Source organism: Tasmannia lanceolata, unplaced genomic scaffold (assembly GCF_043159265.1).
Source record: "Tasmannia lanceolata isolate RefF3 unplaced genomic scaffold, GAP_Taslan_0.1 ptg000018l, whole genome shotgun sequence".
NCBI classification, from domain to species: domain Eukaryota; kingdom Viridiplantae; phylum Streptophyta; class Magnoliopsida; order Canellales; family Winteraceae; genus Tasmannia; species Tasmannia lanceolata.
This window is the reverse complement of record NW_027518695.1, coordinates 45,593,042-45,613,140: the sequence shown is the minus strand read 5'-3', so window position 1 is coordinate 45,613,140 and position 20,099 is coordinate 45,593,042. Positions and strand designations below refer to the sequence as shown.

The 20,099-nt window shown below is 40.1% G+C and overlaps 1 protein-coding gene across 2 annotated transcripts in view; it reads right to left on the bottom strand.

Moving 5' to 3' along the window:
• The window catches only part of LOC143850997 (lipid droplet phospholipase 1-like), a 62,239-nt gene extending 45,206 nt beyond the window's left edge, over positions 1 to 17,033 (bottom strand). The window contains exons 1-2 of one of the 2 annotated variants that reach the window (XR_013236161.1): positions 16,562 to 17,031; positions 7,524 to 7,591 (exon numbers count right to left, since the gene is read on the bottom strand). Coding sequence is in view for 1 of the 2 variants with exons in the window: in XM_077360310.1 (XP_077216425.1) it covers positions 7,524 to 7,591; positions 16,562 to 16,788 (295 nt within the window). In the remaining variant the exon portion in view is untranslated. Of the gene's footprint in view, positions 1 to 7,523; positions 7,592 to 16,561 lie in introns of both variants that reach the window. The other variant, XM_077360310.1, reaches the window with a different exon arrangement.
• Positions 17,034 to 20,099: the final 3,066 nt, after the last annotated feature.

Sequence of the window (20,099 nt, the reverse complement as noted above, 5' to 3'; positions counted from 1 at the left end):
AGATGGGGATTTTCGTATGATCACTGGGGAGCAAGTGGCATAATTGCCTGATATGAATCATTCATTGCACTTGAGATCTGTTACTGTATTTAATTGCTTTAAGTTCATACTTGCCTGGCATGATTCATGCATTGCATATGTTAACTGTCACTGCTTTTAAATGCTTTAATCCAAATGATAATAAATGGAAAATGAACTCTTAAATGGTGCAAATTTCTTGTTTCATGAAGCATATAGTTATAAATGAGTGGTACTGTTATTTCTTTTACCTTGCAGGACTATTATATGATCTTGCTCTAACCTTGTACCCCTACAGAACATGTAGGAGAAAAAGGTGGAGCATTTGCAAATGAAGACATGTAGGACCAATCATGGGACAAGGGAATGCAAGTCAAGATTTTTGGGGCGGATTGGCATTATAGTTAATTACGCGGTTTCTTATTTTAAATTGCAAGACTTGTAGTACGTTTGGGATTTCAGACACTTGAGTTATTGGTTTTAGTTAATGGTTTAATTATGATTAATTATTGAATTGATGTTTTAAATAAATGGTTTTAATTCTCTCATTAATTGTCGAGTGGAAATTATATTGCTTTTATTTCAAATTGAAATCCGCTTCCGCTAAATAATGCAATAGTTGTAAAAAAAAAATAGCCTCATATTTTTCTCAATCCTTCTTCTTGGTAGCGACTTTGGATGCAAAAATTCCGGGTCGTTACAATGGGGATAGCTGTTCAAGTGAGTTTGTTGTAACAAGCCCCTGCCACCTTAGCAGCAAGGGGACACCTGTTCCACTTCCACATCAGCACCCTTCCAGCTGTCAATTGGCTGGCAGCAGCTGGTAAAACCAGCTCATCTCTAGCTGGCATAAATCTGGAAGGTTCTGCCCATTCTATAAATAGAGGAGCTAGACTACATGTTGAGGAGTTTTTAGATGATGTGAAGAATTCTCTGGTTGTGGTGAATTTCGTGGAGTACCAAGGAGCTGACAGAGCTTCCTCCTTAGTTGAGGAGAGTAATTCCTTCACATTATGGCCTGGCTCTTACTCTTTTTTATTCATTCCTGCTTGCTAATTTTTTTTTCATTGAATTCAATTTTGACAAAAACTGCTACAGATAACACTTGAAATCCACATATAATAAGCACAAATCTTGATGTATCTGCAATTTTAAATCTGCCTGAGTGTCTATAGTTCAGAGCTCCATAAGATTTGAGAAGTCTTGAAGAGATCTGTACGGTACCTGCAGATCCTGATTTTTAAAGCTTGCAAGTTACAAAGTGCTTTCAAGAAACCTGAGAAAGAAACTTTGTTCTCAGTTATCTCTTAGTTCCCGCGTGAATTATAAATATTCCTCCTTGTTCACCTTTCCATTTCCTCTAGAACCACAATGACGAATAGCAGCAACCAGAGGAAAGATGACAGGCTATATACAATAACCTGTTGACAGCGCTCTAGCTCGGTTGGGGCTCGAATTCAAAATTCTTTTGGAGATTTCTCAAATTCATTTACTGTTCCAATATTCCTATGGGATAAGGAGGCCATTCTAGTTGAAACCTATTGAGTTCCAATCGGAATGAGCAAGAAAATAACCAATTGTGTCCCATTTTATGACTGTGAGCCAATCATTGGTGCTTAGCTCCTCAGATTGTTCTTCTCATTGCGTGATTTTGAAATTGATTGCCTAGTGCAATCCAAACAAGCTGTGACCAAGCTTCTACACCACAGCCGAGGTTTACATCTAGTGCTCATATCATACATGGAAGGTATAAGTAGTTCACTTATTCCCATCTCCTCTTTAAGAAACAAAAGAGTAGAAAGCATGCCTTTTATTCAATAGCATGACTAGTCTGGTTTAGATGCTAGTTAGACTATGCAGCTAACTTGTTTACAACATACATATATCAGCCAACTGTTAGATCAACATAGTCCCCACCTGACCAAGGAAGACCGCATGGGCATTAAAGAATCACCCAAAGTTGAAAGTTGACTGTTAATGCTGTGAGAAAGTAAGAGCTTTTCATGTCAATCCAATGTTCCTCATGAACATGGGCAAGTCAAGGGTCGCTCTTAGAGCTAACAACCAAAGGTCACAAGGCCTTCTTTTCAGGAAAGCTGTGAAAGAGGTTATGATCAGACTTGAGGAGGAGCCTGCATAACATGCATGGATTAAGAAGATGTCTAATTCAAAACTTTCAAGCCTAAAGGCATGATCTGAAGTTCATAGCAAGGGGATGAGGAGCAAAGTCATGTTATGTAGAAGGCTTAGATCGATTATTCTCTTCGGAGGAAGGGCAACCAAACTCAAGGGTCCTTGAAGGTGCATAGAAGACTGATTTTGTTATGGAAACAGTTTGAAGATTGCATCGACAGAAATATGGACAGCAATGTTTTCAAGTTTATCGAATTGTTTATGTTAAGAATTGAAAGGAGATTGTTATAAGTATAAAAGATTGAATACTGCCCTTCTCCAACAGCTTAAGCTTTTGGAGAAGTAGGTAAGTTTCTAACATGGTATCAGGGCCAAAGGTCTCGAGTCCAAACCTCCCCGATGTCAAAAAAAATCCACATGCAATGTTCAGCCCAAAGTGGGACCATATGTGCCACGTGTTTGCCAAGTGGGACACACATGAGGGGGAGTGTTAAAGTATAAATAATTAAATACTGCCCTTCTCCAACAGCTTAAGCTTTTGGAGAAGTCGGTAAGTTTCTAACAGAGATGAATGATGCAAAAAGAAGAGATTGAGAGAAAGAGAGAACGCACAGTTTGTGTGGAATGACAAATTGTTGAGTAAAACACATTACATTTTTTTATGTATTAATGATGTGCAAAATTACACATATACCCTTAATGAACGGTAGTGAGTAGTGACTTCTATAACACTCCCCTTCAAGCTCAAATGTTCCTCTCAACATTTTGAGCTTGTCAAGCATATGTACATGTTATTCTATAGTCAGCCTCCTGGTGAAGATATAAGTCACTTAGTCTCTGTTCAATATGTGGATTTGTATCAGCACTCCACTTTCAACCTCCTGGTGAAAATCTATCTCAATATGCTTGGACATGGCATAAAACAAAGTATTCTTTGATATTTTACTGGCGCTTAGGTACTCACACATGAAGTATGTGAATCTGAAATGATGTGTAACGCCTGTTGTAATTGTCACCTATATATGCATGGTTCTAAATGTCATCTGAAACCGACATGAAAAGGCTAACTTTTTTCTGTTTCAGTCTCCACCGAATTGAAATCCTTCGGTCGATAGGCATAAATTTCATAAATGTCTTGGTCAGACCAAAGTGCATGGAAAAGCTCAGGTTTTCACATTTTCAGTTGGTAAGTGCATTTTTTTATATTTGGTGTGTGTGTGTGTGTGTGTGTGTGTGTGTGTGTGTGTGTGTGTTGGGGGGGGGAGGTTATTTCTTCAGATATGGTGCATGAATTTCCATTTGTACATTAATTTTATTTTCTCATGGATTTATAGTTAGCATAGAAAAATATGTTTTTGAATAAAAATTTGCATATATGCATGTTAACTTCTAATCCTATTATATGTGAGTACCTGCCCAATATATTTATTGATCTAGTAAGATTTTTTCCATTTTAAAAATTATAGAATTAATTAATAATTTTTGTTAGAATATCTTTTAAAAATAGGAAAAATTATATTTATGGAAAAAAAACTAATCATTTATAAATCTTAGCTTCTAATTTTTCTAATATGTGAGTTATTCTTGCCTGATCTACGGATTAAAATAGTTAAAAAATTAATTATTTTATTTTTTCTTAAAAATCCTTTAAATTTCCGACATTATATTAAACTTTCTTTGTGAAATTAATGAGTGAAGTGGCTTTTTCTTATATTTTATGATTATTTGAAGTATATGTATAGATGAATGTATACATTTTTAATTTTCAAAAAAAAAAAAAATGTATACATTTTTAGTTAGAATGGACCATAGTTGCCAGTTTCGAAAACGGAAACGGTACGTGAAATAGAAACGTGAAACGCGTGAAAAAAACCAAAGGGGAAACGAGAAACGATAGAGAAATGCATGTGAAACGCATTGGGAAACGTCTTGGGAAACGCAATGGAAACGTTTGGGAACCTAAAGGAAACGCTGGTGAAACATACGTGAAACCTAAAGGAAAAGCTAGTGAAACACATAAATGTGATGATAACACATATATTGATAAGGACAGCCCTCTTTAGTGTATTTATCTTTAAACTAGATAGGGTTGTTCACAGAAAACTAAAGGGGGTTTAAATATACCCTTTAAAAGTATTAAAATTCCAAGAAACGCATTTCCATGGAAGTGAAACGTGTTTCCCATTTCTTGGAAACGCGTTTCCAAGAATAGGAAAGTGTGTTTCCCATTCTTGCCCATTCTTGGAAACGTGTTTCCAAGAAATGGGAAATGCGTTTCACAAACGTTTCACAGGCGTTTTACCATTTTCCAAAAAGCGTTTCGTACCCGTTTCGGAAACACGCTTCCCACCTACCCTAGGCGTTTCCTGCTTCTATGGAATGGACCTTACATGCACAACAATACATGTCATTAGGATTGAGCCCCGAGCTCAATGGTCAAGGCTTTGTTCTTCAACCTAGAGGTCGGAGGCTCAAATCCCAACTTACCTGCCAGAAAAACAATGCATGTGATTAGATATTTGATCTGGTTAAGCCATTATTATGGATAGCTGTCTTACTTATGTATGGTTTCTAAGTGTCTATTTGTGCTTATTATTCTAGCATTTCTTGAACTTTAAATTTGCATCAGGTGTATGCATTTCTGTAAACTTTTGTGAATTTACAGGATTTCCATAAAAATCTCGAAACAAGCATGTTTCATTTCCGAGGAAGCATATCTAAATCGACACTTTATACCTTGCCCATGTAAGCTGCAATATAGTAGACATCAAAGCCTTATACTTTGCCTCTACATTGGATCTGGCCACCCCTGCCTTTCTTGCTGCTCCTAGAAATGAGACATCCATTTACTACTACACAGAATCCTGTCAGAAATGGTCATGTACCAAACTCTCGTGCACAATCAACATCTGAATATCTCGCAATTGCAGCCCTTTTGTTCTTTCATTCCTCATAAAGGAGCCATAACTCATTACCCCTCTGATGTAACTCAAAATTTTCTTTGCTTCCTATAAATTCCATTCTCTGGGATCATGTAAATGCTAGCAACCGTGATCCATAGCACAAATGGCACTTGGTCTAGTAAATGTAAAGCATGGAAGAGCACCTACCATGCTCATGTAGCTAATGGGATCCATTGTCCTTTCTCCTTCCTATTCTATCATCGTATTGCAAAAAGCAAGAGTGCTAACTAGTCTGCAATTGATAGCGTGAAGCTTAGGAAGATCAATTATTGAGTTATGTTGGATCATTGTCACTCCTTGGTGCGGGGAATCTGTACATATAGGAAGTACCATTTGTAGGGAGAAGGAATAGGATGGGAGGGGGCATATGAAGATAAAACGGTTGCTAAGAATTGGTGAGAAAAGTGGAAAGGGGTTGTGAAAGGTCCTCGAAGACATGAAGGTAGGATTTTAGGTTTGTGAGGGGAATATGAAGAAGAAAAATGGGGTTTGGGTTTCGGGTTTTGAAATGGGAGAAGGGAGAGGTTAGGGGTTTCAAATGGAAGAATGGAGATAGAATTTCTAATATTGCTTGGAGAAAATATTGCTTGCATCTAATGTACAAGAGAATGATCAGATCTAGATCAACCTCGCTCAGATATGATGTAAAGAATTCAAAGATGATGAAGGACGCAAATAGAAGAAGAAGATACTTGGAGAGAGACCTCACAATTCATGTGGGAGGACTTGTATTCATGACTTGAGTAGAACAAATCACAACCTTATATATCAATCACAATTCATGTGGGAGGACTTGTATTCATGACTTGAGTAGAACAAATCACAACCCTTATATATCAACGATGTACAAAATTTCATATAAATCCTTAATTATTAGTAATTACTTCTGTAACAGTTTAAGCATCCATTACAATACTGAAATGTTCTTACATTTTAGGAGATCTTCCCATAGTTGGAAATCTAATTAAGCTGGCTATTTTAATAGCAAACATTAAGTGATTAACAATCACGAGACCAGAAATCCATGATCTACCTAAAGCCTTACTGTGTAGATACCCTTAAGCCTCTCAGATCAATCTTTCACTCTATTTTATGTTGGTTTATCTTGGTTTTCTTGATTGTGTCTCCTTAAAATCCAGGTAGTGACTCCATCCCATGTGAAACCCAACTAATTCTTGTCATGGTGATCAGAGGACCCTCACTATTGAACTGCGGATCCAAGGTGTTGGGATATGGATTGGGTTACCCGTAACCCAAAGAAACGACCACATAGGTTGGTGGGCCCCAATAAGTTAAATAGATAAATCCTAATTAGTTGGGAGGAGATATTTGATGTCTATTATGGTTTACCATGATAAGGCATTAGAGTTGGACTTCGGTGGATTCTTAGACTCCTATGTAGAGTAGAACCTTAGAATCCTAGCAATCTCTCCTCTCTCTCTCTCTCTCTCTCTCTCTCTCTCTCTCTCTCTCTCTCTCTCTCTCTCTCTCTCTCTCTCTCTCTCTCTCATCATCATCCTTAGGCTCTCGGATTAGTGATCGTGAAGAACAAAGGAGAGACTGTAGTAGCCTCTCCTACGACATATAACGAGATCGTTACCGGATTGATGGCGATATCAACAGGCTTGTAACATCAAGCCAAGATCTTGACTTCCACGTTTGGGTTGCATACATAAGGTATGACCCGCTAACCCTTTTTTTTTTGTGTGTGCAAGGTGCTTAGTTATCGCTTATTTTATAACACCAGGAAACTCATTTAAGAAAATTGGTAGTTACACATCCTGATTCATGCCATAAAAAATGGAGACCTTGCTAATCTGGCATTTTGGCCAGACAGCAGAAGGGATAATGATGAGAGTAATCAAAGATCATAGAAATTATAAGAAAAATACCTATAGACAGAGCCCTCTGGATCTCTCATTAATAGAAAGCTAATTATGTGAGGGAACCTCTTGCTTTCTACCTTTTCTCTTCCTAACATATCTATCTATCCCATTTCAAAAAAAAAAATCTATATGATTAGATCATGAACTAATAAATAGATATTGAAATAGAAATATAGAATAAATAGATATTGAAATCAATAGGATCACGACCTAATAAAAGTCGATATTGAAAGAAATAATTGTGTATTTTTTATTTTATTTTTTTGCATGGTCGGGGTTAATAATTCTCTCTATATGATGAGATCTTTTTTTCAATAAAAAATATACGCTGAAAGATTCCAAAAGCTTAATCTGTCCCAAACAAGAAAAGTAAACCATAGTCTAGCAATAATAACAAAACCATATTTCAACTACACTGAGTAGATTCATTTAATCACATTTACTATCAAGGAGACACGGAAGTATATTTTCAAAGTAGAAGGACAACGGAAGAAAGGAAATGAAAGGATAATAGAAAACTCACAATGTGCAATAACATCTTCAGGAAATCTTTTAACAAATTGTTTTGCAGCAAATCTCCAATTTGCAGCACTGTAAATCAGAGAAAAAGTATAAATATTAAAATGAAGAAGGTAACCATATGGTCCCAAACACTTCAGGACTAACACTAAAAAAAATTCATCATAGAGGCGCTTTTTTTTTAGCCTTAAACACCACTGTTCTGACTAGAAAAATGTGTAAGTACCAGATTCAAGAGTTAAATACAACGTTTCTTATTGACATTGTGATGAAGAAAATAAACTCAAGCTCTATAACTAGGTAAATTTCCGCTATTATTAACAGGCTCCAAAACATAGAAACTGATTGTTGAATGGAATAAAAGATAAAATGCTTTCCATGTAGTAGTTCTCGTGACTATGCATACTTTATGGAATTTTTATGCATGAAAATTTCATTATACAGAGATTCTTTTGAGATTTCTACGTCCGACGAGGGTATCTTGGAGACATGGTGAACCTCCTGATTCACCCTCTGAAACTCAGCTTTATGTGTGACCTTGTGCTCAGAGCATGGTTTGAAATTTTGGCCGAAACTTCAGCATAAACCGAAACGAAACTCACATGAAGTCGTTTCTTTACAAGATTTCGCCAAAATTTACCGAAATTTCGCCGAAACGTCACCGAAATTTGGGTTGAAATTTCATTTTTCGACTTCTTTACAAAATTTCCACCAAAATTTTAAAAATGTACGCCGAAATTTTTGAAATTTCTATCAAAATAGCCAAAATCGCCGAAATTGACACCGATATTGTAGACATTTCGGTCGAAATTAAAAAAAATAAACGAAATCATATTCATATTTTTACATGATTTCGGCCCGAAACCGAAACGTTTCTATTTCAGTGGTAGCCGAAACCGACACCGAAACCGAAATTTAAAACCTTGGCTCAGAGACAGTGGGTGAAGCCAATCTCTCTAAGCACCTAGAGGTGAAAGTGCATTTCAGCAGATGAAGCAATCACAAACCAATGATTACCCACGCAAAAAAATATTGTGACAGAAACAGAAATCTATTAGTTTGGTTAAAGTCAGCCCCTACCAATAATGTCCCAAAAAATAAGTCGTGAGTATGACACAAAATTTGACACAGATTTGGGAAGTTCTCCTCTCTACAGATTACGTTGAGGAAGAGCAAGAGAGCAAGCAAGTTTAGCCAGAAAATGAAAGACCTCTTGTTTCACTAGGGACTTATATTCCAATGAGTATGAGGACTGACTCTAGAGATCATGTGTATTTTCTCTTCTCTTGCTTGTTTTGAGTTTCAATATCAAGGGTATCATGTCCTTGGTTGCTCTGCCCCTTCCTTAGACATTGTTCTACGGTTTGGGGAGTGGTCTTGTTTCTCTTATTGTTTCATCTTTCTTTATTTAACATACTGGCAGGGGTCCACCTAACCCCAGCTTACCAATTAAAAAAAAAGGTATTTTCCTATAGAATTTCTTCTACTACAACTTTTTTACTAATAGTTTTAACTTTTAACATATCGAACTATCAGATTTCCTTGGACAGATACAAAATTTCCAAGCTCGAAAATCAGATTTCTACATGCTGCATTCACCTTCAACTTAAGCTATACAAATAGTAGACATTCAAGGAGAAGTTTTAATAGGTATCTGATGATGCCAAAATCCGTTCTACACAATCTAGTGTTGATAGAGTTAATCCTGCGTAGAACTTATACTCACAGGAAAGATGTTAGTAGACCCGGAGCTAAGAGTCAAGGCGATATTATAATATCTATGCTAGAGATCGGAATCACAGGTGAATTGAAGGGAAGGAGATCAAATTTAGAAGCGTTACCAACGAATATACACGGGGAAAGATTGTGACTGAACTTGGTTGTTGCCAAGCTGCCTACATACCCCTTCTTTGAGGATCAAGTCTAACGTAGTTCCATTATGAATATGAGGATCCCTTTTATAGAGAATAAAGTCCATACTAGTTAGAATCTTACTGTTTTAGGAGTCTTTCCTAATTGGTCGACTTCCCCGGGAGATTAGTTTATATCTATTTTCAATAGATATCTTATTTCCCTGTACAAGTAAGTTACTATCAATGGGACACCTTTGTTTGGAAATCCACCGCCTTAGGGCGTATTACCTCTTTGAGAGGCGGTTTCCCAACTATGAACGTTGCTATTTATAAGGAAAGGATAAGATTTTGTCATCTTTCTCATAGGTAGGTTCCTGATAGTTCGGAATTGCCATGTGTCGTTCATCAACGGTTAGTGCTGATTTTATCCCCAACATATTGCCCCCCACTTCGTTGAGCCGTTTTTGGGTCGAGGAAGTAGTTTGGAGATTCTTCTATTTGGTAGGGAGTTTGTTCGGTACTGATGGTAATATGAACGCACCTTCATATCGACCAATCTGATCTTCAATACTCGGTCGATTTTCTGAAATGAACATGAGTCTCATAAATGCAATCATGTCTAACTTTTTCATTCCTCTTTGTCCATCACGGGGAACCATCGAATCACTCTTGATATTCGTAACGACGGTTTCTATCATAATGACGTGAAAGGAAAGGTTCCCTTCATAATGGGCGTCGTTTCTTGGGGCAAATGACAGCGCGCCACGTGGCAAGGAGGTGGAAAAAACCCAAAAGACGCTTTATGGCGCTTGATTTCCTTTCTTCCCTCCTTTCTGTCTCTATATATGAGGGATTTTCCCTTGTATTCGACCCACCAAATCTTTTTTACAGTAACTTTTCCCTTTTCACTCTTTTCTTACTTTTCGGTCTTTCACCTTTCTCTAAAGATTCCATGACCGAAAACCAAGACTTGGACCTTTCCACTCCAGGGCTCTTTGAAGCCCTGGTGGTTGATGTAGATTCTCTGCTAGAGGCAGAGATTGCGACGACGCCCCTACCAGAGCCGCCAGTGGAACCGGTTGCGAAAAGAATCAGGAGAGCCTCCACCGGAACGGGGGCGATAAAAGAAGAAGAAGTGAAAGAGGAGACCGCTACGCCTCCCTCTCTTCCACTACCGGCAGCCAAATAGAGGCCAGAAAAGGTTGCACCTCCCTCTCTCGCCCAGTCAGACAACCAGTGTGAGATGTCTGACTTGAAGGGGTTATGGTTGTTTGCCCGCAACCACCACGCTCGGCGAGGCGTGCCAAGGACTGTAGCTTGGAGTTCGCTGGCCGGTTTGTAAAACTTGCAGAGGAGCTGTGCGACATGGAGCTGAAGGCGGCCTTGTTGGAGGAGGAGAACGCGGCACTGCATGCCCGCCTCGCGAGTCTGTCCAGGGAAGCCGATCCCTCGGAAGTTCCTTCCGAAGTAGACCCTACCGAGTGACATTCCTCGGTACCCCCGGTTCGGATCTCGTTATCAAGGAGGCGGGAACATTGTTCTTTGCACTTCCCTATCTCCTTATGGGGGAGTGAGAACATTGTTTCCTGCACTTCTCCGACGATCCGGGGGAAGCTCTTTTTTGTCGGTGGCGCGGTGGGTCTCTAACGGTCTTCGTCAATCTTCTGGGTGTTTTCAGCTGTTTTCTCTTTTTTTTCTTTTTCACGAGTTTGGCCATGAAGCCCTCCATATGTAAATGATTTACCATTCAATGGAAATTTTACTTTACCTGTATCCATTGCCCTATGCAGTTTCTATTTTATTTAACTGTTTATTTGCGTCAGCAAGAACATTCATTTACCGAGTCACAGGTTTCCTTGCAATATCGCATTTTAACTATATTACCCATATGTTAATCGGCTGTTAAGACCATGAGTAGGTCGATACTCATTCAAAAACTACTCGCTACCGACATTCCAAATACGCCTATGAGTTACTGTTTCTATAAACACTCATTGCGGTAATACTTGATCGGTAGCGTGTGATGGGATCGCCCCTTTAAGGTTTTGACGGTTATTGCGTTGGGAATTGGCGCTTCTGCTCGTAATGGCCACCGCTGTTTTCGGCGTAATGATGGGGGATGGGAAGCGTCACCACTTCGGGACGTGACACGTGTCTCCTTTTAAATGGTAACCTCGGTTTTTCCCGCCCAAGGGTTTTAACCCTTTTATAAGGCTTTGCTCCCCTTTCACTTTTTACCAAGAGCTTTTTACCTGCTGATTTTTGCTCCAAGGTTAGCATTAAGGGACAACGGGATTTCTCTTTCTTCTGGGACGTTTTTCTTCGCTTGCTCAAAGATCAGTAAGTCCTTTTCTTTTTTTCTTTTTTTTTCACTTCTGCTCTTAGATATGTCTGACGCTACAAATTCACAGAATCTTTCTAGGAGCATGGTTCATATGGAGAACCCTGAATCTCCCCATAGAATATGTTCAAATGAGGATATTAGGGATGAGGCTAGCGCTAGCGAGCCGCCGGCTCCAGCGAAGTCCAGTAAGAAAAGAAGTCTAATAGGAAGGGGAAGGCCCCGAAAGTGTCGAAGAAGACAAAGGCTGACTCAGAAGCCACCACTAGTGTTTATAGACCCGGTCAAGTCCCTTCTGGCTTAGCAATGAAGAGGTCGATAGGGGAGCAACATATTTCTTTGGTTAAAGAGTCGGCCGACTTTTTTGAGGCTATGGGGGACATCGGGGGGCCCCATAGGCCAGAGATAGTTACGACTCAAGTCTGTACCCTGACAGGGAGGAATATAGATGATATCTGTAGAGAGTACCTCATTCTCGATGATTACTTCATTCGGATACCCAATTCCACCGAGCGAGCCTGCGAAAGCTCGGTCGCGGGTGAAACGGCCTTTTTCCTAGAGGCTTTCAAGGGGATTTACGGTTTCCCTTATCAGAAGTGATTCCTCAAATCTTCAAGTTCTATGGGATAGCCCTCTCCCAAGTTTTTCCGAACAGTTGAAGGAACCTACTGGCCTACTTGGCCAAAAGCAAAATTATGAATGCCGATGTGTCAGCCGACATTTTCCGCCAGTGTTTCAAACTGGTGGACGACGGAGGGTGGCTGACTATCACCCACCGTCGCCAAATCATGATCAGGGCTAAGACCCCTTCTTCGATCAAGGGTTGGAAGAATGAGTTCCTTTTTATTCGGCCACCGACTGACGCCGGATGGGATTTTCCCTTTGATTGGAGAAAACCCTCGGCCAACAAATTAAGTGTTCTGCCGAAGCTGGGTGACATGGGGAATAAGATATTCAAGTCTATCTCCTCGGGTTTTAAGATTGATACCCGGGACTTCAAAGACCAAGAAAAGCTCGTCGAATATGGCTTATGCAGCAAGATTATTCGTCCCAGGGTTTTCATCAAAGGGGTTGGAGCCTCAAAGAGCAGTAATTCTTGTTTCCGTGCCCGTTTTTTCGGTTATGCCCATATTGAGAGGGTTTTCAACTATTGTGTTTCTTTGTGCAGGAATGTCTTCTCAACAAGTGGGCGCTTCCAAGAGCACCAAAGTCCCTGAGAAGACCAAGGTTCCTGAAAAAGATAAGGTCTCCGAGAGAGAGAGGGCTCCCCAGAAAGATGAAGTTCTCTCGAGACCGACTCCCACTATATCGGTAGCAGCGTTAGAAAGGGCTCGTAAGGCCAAGTTCGGATTGACTGTTCTCCCTACTACTCTCCCTACAAAGGTTCTTCCGAGTGAACCGAAGGAAGCATCGGATGCCACTGATTCCGGGTTGGGTAAGAGACAACGTGAGGCCCCGATTACTTCTCCCTCTGAAGGTGTTTCCGATGCCCCTTCTATTTTTTCTGTTGATGGATGCCGCGGGACACAACTTCTTTTCCACCGCATGGAATAGCTGAGGAGGAGACCAAAGTTCAGGGTGAGCTATTCAGTCCTGCCTGGAAGGTCGGAGACAAAGATTCGGCCATCCATAACCAAAGGGTCGGTGTAGAGATGTGTCTGAGCAGTCTTCTTTCGAAGGATAGGGAAGAACTGAGGATGTTAAGTTCGGGAGTCCTTAGTCGCTCCTTGCTTCACGCGCAAAAGAAGGTATGTGCCGGGTCTTTTCTTCCGCCCTTAAATATTAGGCTGCACCAACTTACATTTTCGTATTTCTTGTTACGTGAGTGATCTCAGCGCCATGGCCTCTAACGTATCATGGACACTTTGGCCGAAAATCTAAAGCTCAAGGATGTGATTACTACCCTAGAGGGGAAGAACCAATCTCTGGAGAACCAAGTGTCCGAGCTGGAGAAGAAGGAAAAATCCGATGAAGAGATTATAAGCTCCTTGTGTAAGAATCTAGAAGATATGGAGAGGAAGATCAAGGAGTCTGAGGAATCCCTTAACGAGCTAACTGAGGATCGGGCGGCGGTCGAAGCTCAAGCGGTGGCTAAGTTCAAAGGGAGCGAGGAATACGGTTTCGAGTTGGCCTTCCATGCTCTTGACTTCGAGGTCAGGGGGTTTGCCGAATGCAGGAGGCAGGTCTTAGAGATTATTCCGAATTTTCCCGTAGATCGCTTTACCACCCCCAAGACCGATACTATCGTTGCTGATCCTCCGCTCGTGACCGACCTGGATCCTTAAGCCTTTTCTTCTGTCAATTTTATAAGCTCTTTTTGGGATGCACTTGTAGTGCAAGAAACTCATTTTTTTGTCTATAATATTTGTCCCGATAGTGGGGTATATACTTTGGTGCCTTTGTTGGCACTACTTCCTCGGTACCGATGGGTACCTTTATATTTTGTTGATACTATGTACAGACCCTCCTTCCTTTCCTTTAAGGAGGGTGGGGTTTGTGTTAATTTTATTTGTAAATTCCGCCTCCTTGCTTTTGCAGGGGCATGAATCTTTTGTTAAATCGATTATCTCTTTTTTCATTAGAGTAACCTACTGATAAGAAGTAGGCCGGACGTTTGGTCCTGTTCCTTTTTACGGGTAGAGGGTCGGACGCTCGGTCCTGTTCCTTCTCCCTTTTATTAATTAGGGGAACGCTCTATCGTTCCTTTGTAAAGGTAACAATTTATGGGTATTCCCTTTGTGCTTTACACGTCGGTCGCCTTCCTTCGATCGATCCATTCGAAGTTGACTGACCCGTCCGTCCTTGTAAGGAGGGGGCCTTATTATCCAGTGATACTTTTTGGTGGTATCCGGGATGATCAACCTCGGTCGCACTCTTATATCATCTGGTTGATCCAAAGATCAGGGCATCAGATCCTCCTGTCATGGGTCAGATAAGTGCCTCACCCTACTCGGCCAGTTTATATACTCGGTCGGTGGGCATTAACCTTACAAGGTTAATTGTTTTTGTGAGTCCTCCTATCTTGGGTCGGACAAGTGCCTTACCCTACTCTGCCGGTTTATATACTCGGTCGGTGGGCATTAACCTTATGAGGTTAATTGTTTTTTGTAATGACATCGAGTCCTCCTGTCTTGGGTCGGACAAGTGCCATACCCTACTCGGCCGGTTTATATACTCGGTCGGTGGGCATTAACCTCATGAGGTTAATTGTTTCATTATATTTATATGCGTATAAATATTTTTGTTTACTCATTTCTTAACATAGGCATGCATAAGCTTTGTTTCTTCCCACCCTAAGGGTCGGTAAGCATTTTTACCTTGTTTTGTTCAGCCTACCTACACAATTGGTGGGGACTAGACTTGTTTTAGCGTTTTTCAAACACACATAGAAACATTTAATCATGCATAGAAATATAACAGGAACACTCTAAAACAAATTCAAACTTTATTTCATTAAGCTAAATTCCTTATTACATTCTTTTAAAAGAATTGTCTCTACTTATACCCGCATTTGAAAAAGAAAAAGAAAACGAAATTAATGAAAGTAATGAAAGAAAAACTAACTAGACTTACTGATAGAATTTCCTTAGGTTCTGCATGTGCCATGTCCTAGGGATCGATGTTCCATCAATATTTTCCAGTTGATAAGCTCCTGGTCGTAGGGTCCTTATAACTCTGTAAGGCCCTTCCCACTAGGGGGCGAGTTTTCCGGCATTCCTTGGGTCTGAAACTTCTACCTGACGGAGTACTAGGTCTCCCTCTTTGAGAGCTCTCCCTTTCATCCGATGGTTGTAGTACCGAGCGACCCTCTACTGGTATGCCGCGACTCTTATTCGAGCTTTCTCCCTGGTTTCCTTTACAAGGTCCAAGCTGCTCCTCATGAGTTCATCATTTAGTTGTTCATTGTAGCTTTCGACCCTTGGAGAGGAGATGGCTATCTCAATAGGGATGATTGCCTCGACAACGAATGCCAGGTTGAATGGGGATTCACCCATAGCAGTGCGTGGGGTGGTTCGGTAAGCCCACAGAACATTTGGTAATTCTTATGCCCAAGTGTTTTTGGCATCTTCTACTCTTTTTTGAATTCGATTGGTGACCTCAACTTGTCCGTTCGCCTGGGGGTGTCCCACTGAGGTGAACCTTTGTTCAATTCTGAGTCTTTCGCAGAAATCTCTAAATTGTTTGCTAGCGAATTGGGGCCCATTGTCAGTGACCAACATCATAGGTATTCCGACCTGCATATGATGTCGTGATAGAAGAAGGTTTTTGTTGCCTTTGAGATGGCCTTTTTTACCGCCTTGGCCTCTACCCATTTGGTGAAATAGTCTATCGCGACATATAACATTGTATGACCGCCGACTGATGGTGGGAAAGGGCCCAACAAATCCATCCCCACATCGCAAAGGGGATTGGGCTGGAAATAGCATAGTATTGGGTCGCTGGCTGGCGCGGTACCGATGGGCATATTACCTCTTTGAGAGGCGGTTTCCCTATACAAGTAAGTTACTATCAATGGGACACCTTTGTTTGAAAATCCATGGTCTTAGGGCGTATTACCTCTTTGAGAGGCGATTTCCCAACTATAAACGTTGCTATTTATAGGGAGATGATAAGATTTTGTTATCTTTCTCGTAGGTCGGTTCCTGATAGTTCGGAAGTGCCATGTAGTTCGGAAGTGCCATGTGTCGTTCATCAACGGTTAGTGCTGATTTTACGCCCAACAGTATCTAAATTCTATTTCACAAACTAAATTCATAAGATTTAAATTCTGTTTCTTTTGCTTTTGCACAATAACCCCTAAATCCAACATAAAGAACAAATGCATTTTTTTCCAGAGAAAAATCAAACCTTCCTATGATGCCATTGACGAAGACGACCAGGTGAGTCGGACTCGGATGATCCCCACCATTGTTTGCCTCCATTTCCAGACTCCGATCACCATCTCGAATTTCAAGGGATTTGGGATTTGGGTTCGATCCAAAACATCCGATTCTAGAGATATAACGCCTCTTTTTCCTCCTCTTCATATTTGAATCAGCTGTTGTAGGCTTCGTTTTAGGCTCCAAAGACGCCATTATTAAGACAAATCCTTAATCAGTTGAAGCGATTCGAGTTTTTCTTCTTATTTTTGTTCGTCTTCTCTTCTTCCTATTTCCTGGAAAGATGGGGTTTGAGTTTTTTTTGTTTTGGTTTTTCGTTCTGTGTTTGTTTTTATGGAGGATGTCGGGACCCACCAAAACCTCCCCGGTTCGAAATAGGCGGCTTCTAATTTGAAAATTGTGTTTGTTTGGTTTGTACTTTGACCTACGAGAAATGCTCCTGTGGGCCTTTTCTTCTAGAATTAAATTGCATGTTAAAGATTCAAAGACGTGTTTTAAGTGGAAGAAGATGCCCACGTTCCCATTTTTTTTGGCTAATGGCACTCCTTATTTTATTAGCCTCTGGTTCTCGTGGGTTGTCGAGATCATCTTTCAAAGAGTATTGTATGGCTTACAGCATAGGATGATCCAAACCGTCCATTAAATGGGCCTCAACCCAAATAGGTTGTGCCTTAAAAATCATTTCCATATGATGATCCTAGCCCTCCAATCTATAAGGAATTGCATATTATGGAAACCTCTCTAGATCAGAAGGTTGGGATCATCCTATGGAATGAATTCTGGGGCAACCTATTTACATTGTGGCCCATCAAATGGACGGTTTGGATCATCTTATGGTGTGATCTGTACAGTACTTTTTGAAAAATACTCAACTATGGGGGCTTACAGCATATAAAAAGTTCATGTTCCAAATGGCAAGTCTTTTAAGAAGAAGAATGGTAAGGCCCAATCGTTTGATAATCTTGACTGTTTATCTTCCCGTCATGATAATTTGATTTGTAGACTGCAAAAATGGTCTATGTTGATCAGGAAGACCTCTAAAAGCTAGAAATTTGTAAGGGTAGCGTTGTGGGATGAGGGAGATGATGTTGATTTTTTCTTTATAGAAAAAATCAAGTTATAATTCAAAATTACAAATTACAAATGGTGGTATATTTTGTCATTTTATGGTTTGTTCTTTGTGACTTACTTTATGGTTTGTCCTTTGTGGCTATCTTTGCCTTTTGAGCCTTTTAGCTCAAATTTTGAGTTTCCCTCAACTCTTCTAAAGTAAGGTGAAAACCTTTAGTCCTAGATGGGAGAATGGAGGAGAAACTTGTGGGCATATATATAGATCCACCTTTCTTTGTCTTGTGAATGAGAAAGAGGAAAAGGAGGAAAAGGGAGACCCTCGCGCATGAGCCGTCGGGTGGCTCGGTGGGCTAGACCACACACGGGTGCTACCCGCCTTGGCCGCGCCGCGCGCGTGAGCGTAAAGCCTTTTTCTTTTTCTTTTATTTCCTTTTCTCTTTGTTTACTAATTATTTAATTAGTTTTACTCTTTTGTATTCTTAACTCTATATTACCGTTTAAGATAACGTGTAATCATGGTTTAGTGACCGTTTGATAACATCTCTCATGCACTAAAAGAGTGCGACGTTTCAACCTAACATGTCTACCAGTTTTCTATTTATTCAGATTTGTGGAAAACAGAAAGATATCTTTTGGAACGACTTTTTGTTTTTCTATTGTTCTTATTCGTCATTTCATCTGTTTTCTGCAACTACTATTTTCTCCCCCAAGCTTTCTGATCAAGGCGATTTTGGCTCATATAAGCAAGTTTTAAGGCATCTGGGTTGCGTGAGTGCACACCCCTGGAACGAGAGTTGTTGTATCCTGGAGGCATACGCCGAGACGCCCATTTACACCGTTGATTCGTCATAGTGGGTGTGAGATTTGCCTTAAGTACAGCGAAGATTCTCCGCGCCTCAACTCGATAAGTGGTCTAATGATTTATCTATTTGTTAGAGTTAATTCTTGGAGTGAAAATAGTTATTGTTCATTTCTGTTCGAAGTTACAATATTAATTTGGTACAAGGTATTCTCGAATTCTAAATTACAGATTTGTACATCACACTTCTAACAGGAGATTTATGGGGCATCCTTGGAAATGAGCGAGTTGGATCATCAAATAAGTGGGGCCAGCAGCTAGATCAATGGTGACTATACACATGTGCAAGCAAGATAGTTGCAGCACCGCATGCAGTGACCCACATGGTCTTGGACCTTGGTCATGCATAGAGATAAAGAACTACAAATGATCAACGGTTTAAGTTTAATCAGCAGAATTCTAAAACAGGCTTGAGGATTGAGGATCGATAATTATCAGATCAAGGTATTCTCAACAGTATTTGGCGGGGCGTGGGGGTGTTTGGTTGCTGGTCAGACCAATGGAATAGATCACATAGATGTGGCACAAGTGGGGCTAAGAGATTGTCTATTAGAATTGTATACTGGGTCCACCTGCTGTTCATCTAATTCACCCAAACCATCTCCTGATGAACTTTTTATTTATGTATAACACAAATTTAGGCCTTTTTATTTGCTTTTAACTATAGAGTTTAAGACCATTGATGAAACAATTAGGAAGGTTCGATCACTAATTAAGATTTTTAAGCGTTGTGTGATCCACTGTAGCGTCAACATGATTAATCACAAATGCTGGGACCCACTTGATTTGGAAGATAAGGTGGGCCATAATTAGATCCCTTATTTGAACTTACTAGATAGGGATGCAATCTCAACATTTGGGTATGGTCGGGTTGAGCTTTTACTAAAAATGAACTGTACTCAAACTTGGACTGGACCCGATTTTATGGTAAAAGCTAGACCAAAATTCCAAAAAATCGACAAGAGTTGCACCCCTAAGTACAAAAATCACTGGGGCCACATCTTTAGATGATCCAACCATTCATTTGTTGGACCAAACTTAAATAGGTTGTACCGGAAAATCAACAACATAAGATGATCCTTACCCTCCATCTGTAGTAGTTTAAAAGATGGCATGGTATAAAAGCACTACAGATCGGAGAATTAGTATCACCCTATGAAGATGATTTTGGTAGCACGTCATATTTAAGTTAGAGTCCAACGAATGAATGGTTTGGATCATACGATATTGTGGGCCCCACAATAAGTTGGAACTTTGAAGGAACTATTTTCATCATTGAATGGTTGAAAGTTTTGAGCCGCCTACCCAAGCAAAAAGTTTTAAGTAGGCCCCACATACTTCCACTATTTGCCTTAGATTTTATTTTACTTTTCTTGATTTCTTTTTCCAATTACTAGAAATATGATGCAATTATATTGATCATTAATCTGAACCATGCACCTTGTGGGCCAGATCCCAAAATTTTCTGATCATAATCATTACCTATGGTTTTTTACTTGCTAATTTGCTATCAATGCACTTTGGTGACCCAATGGGAGCGCCCTTTCAACTCAAATTTGCAAGGGCGCCTGTGAGT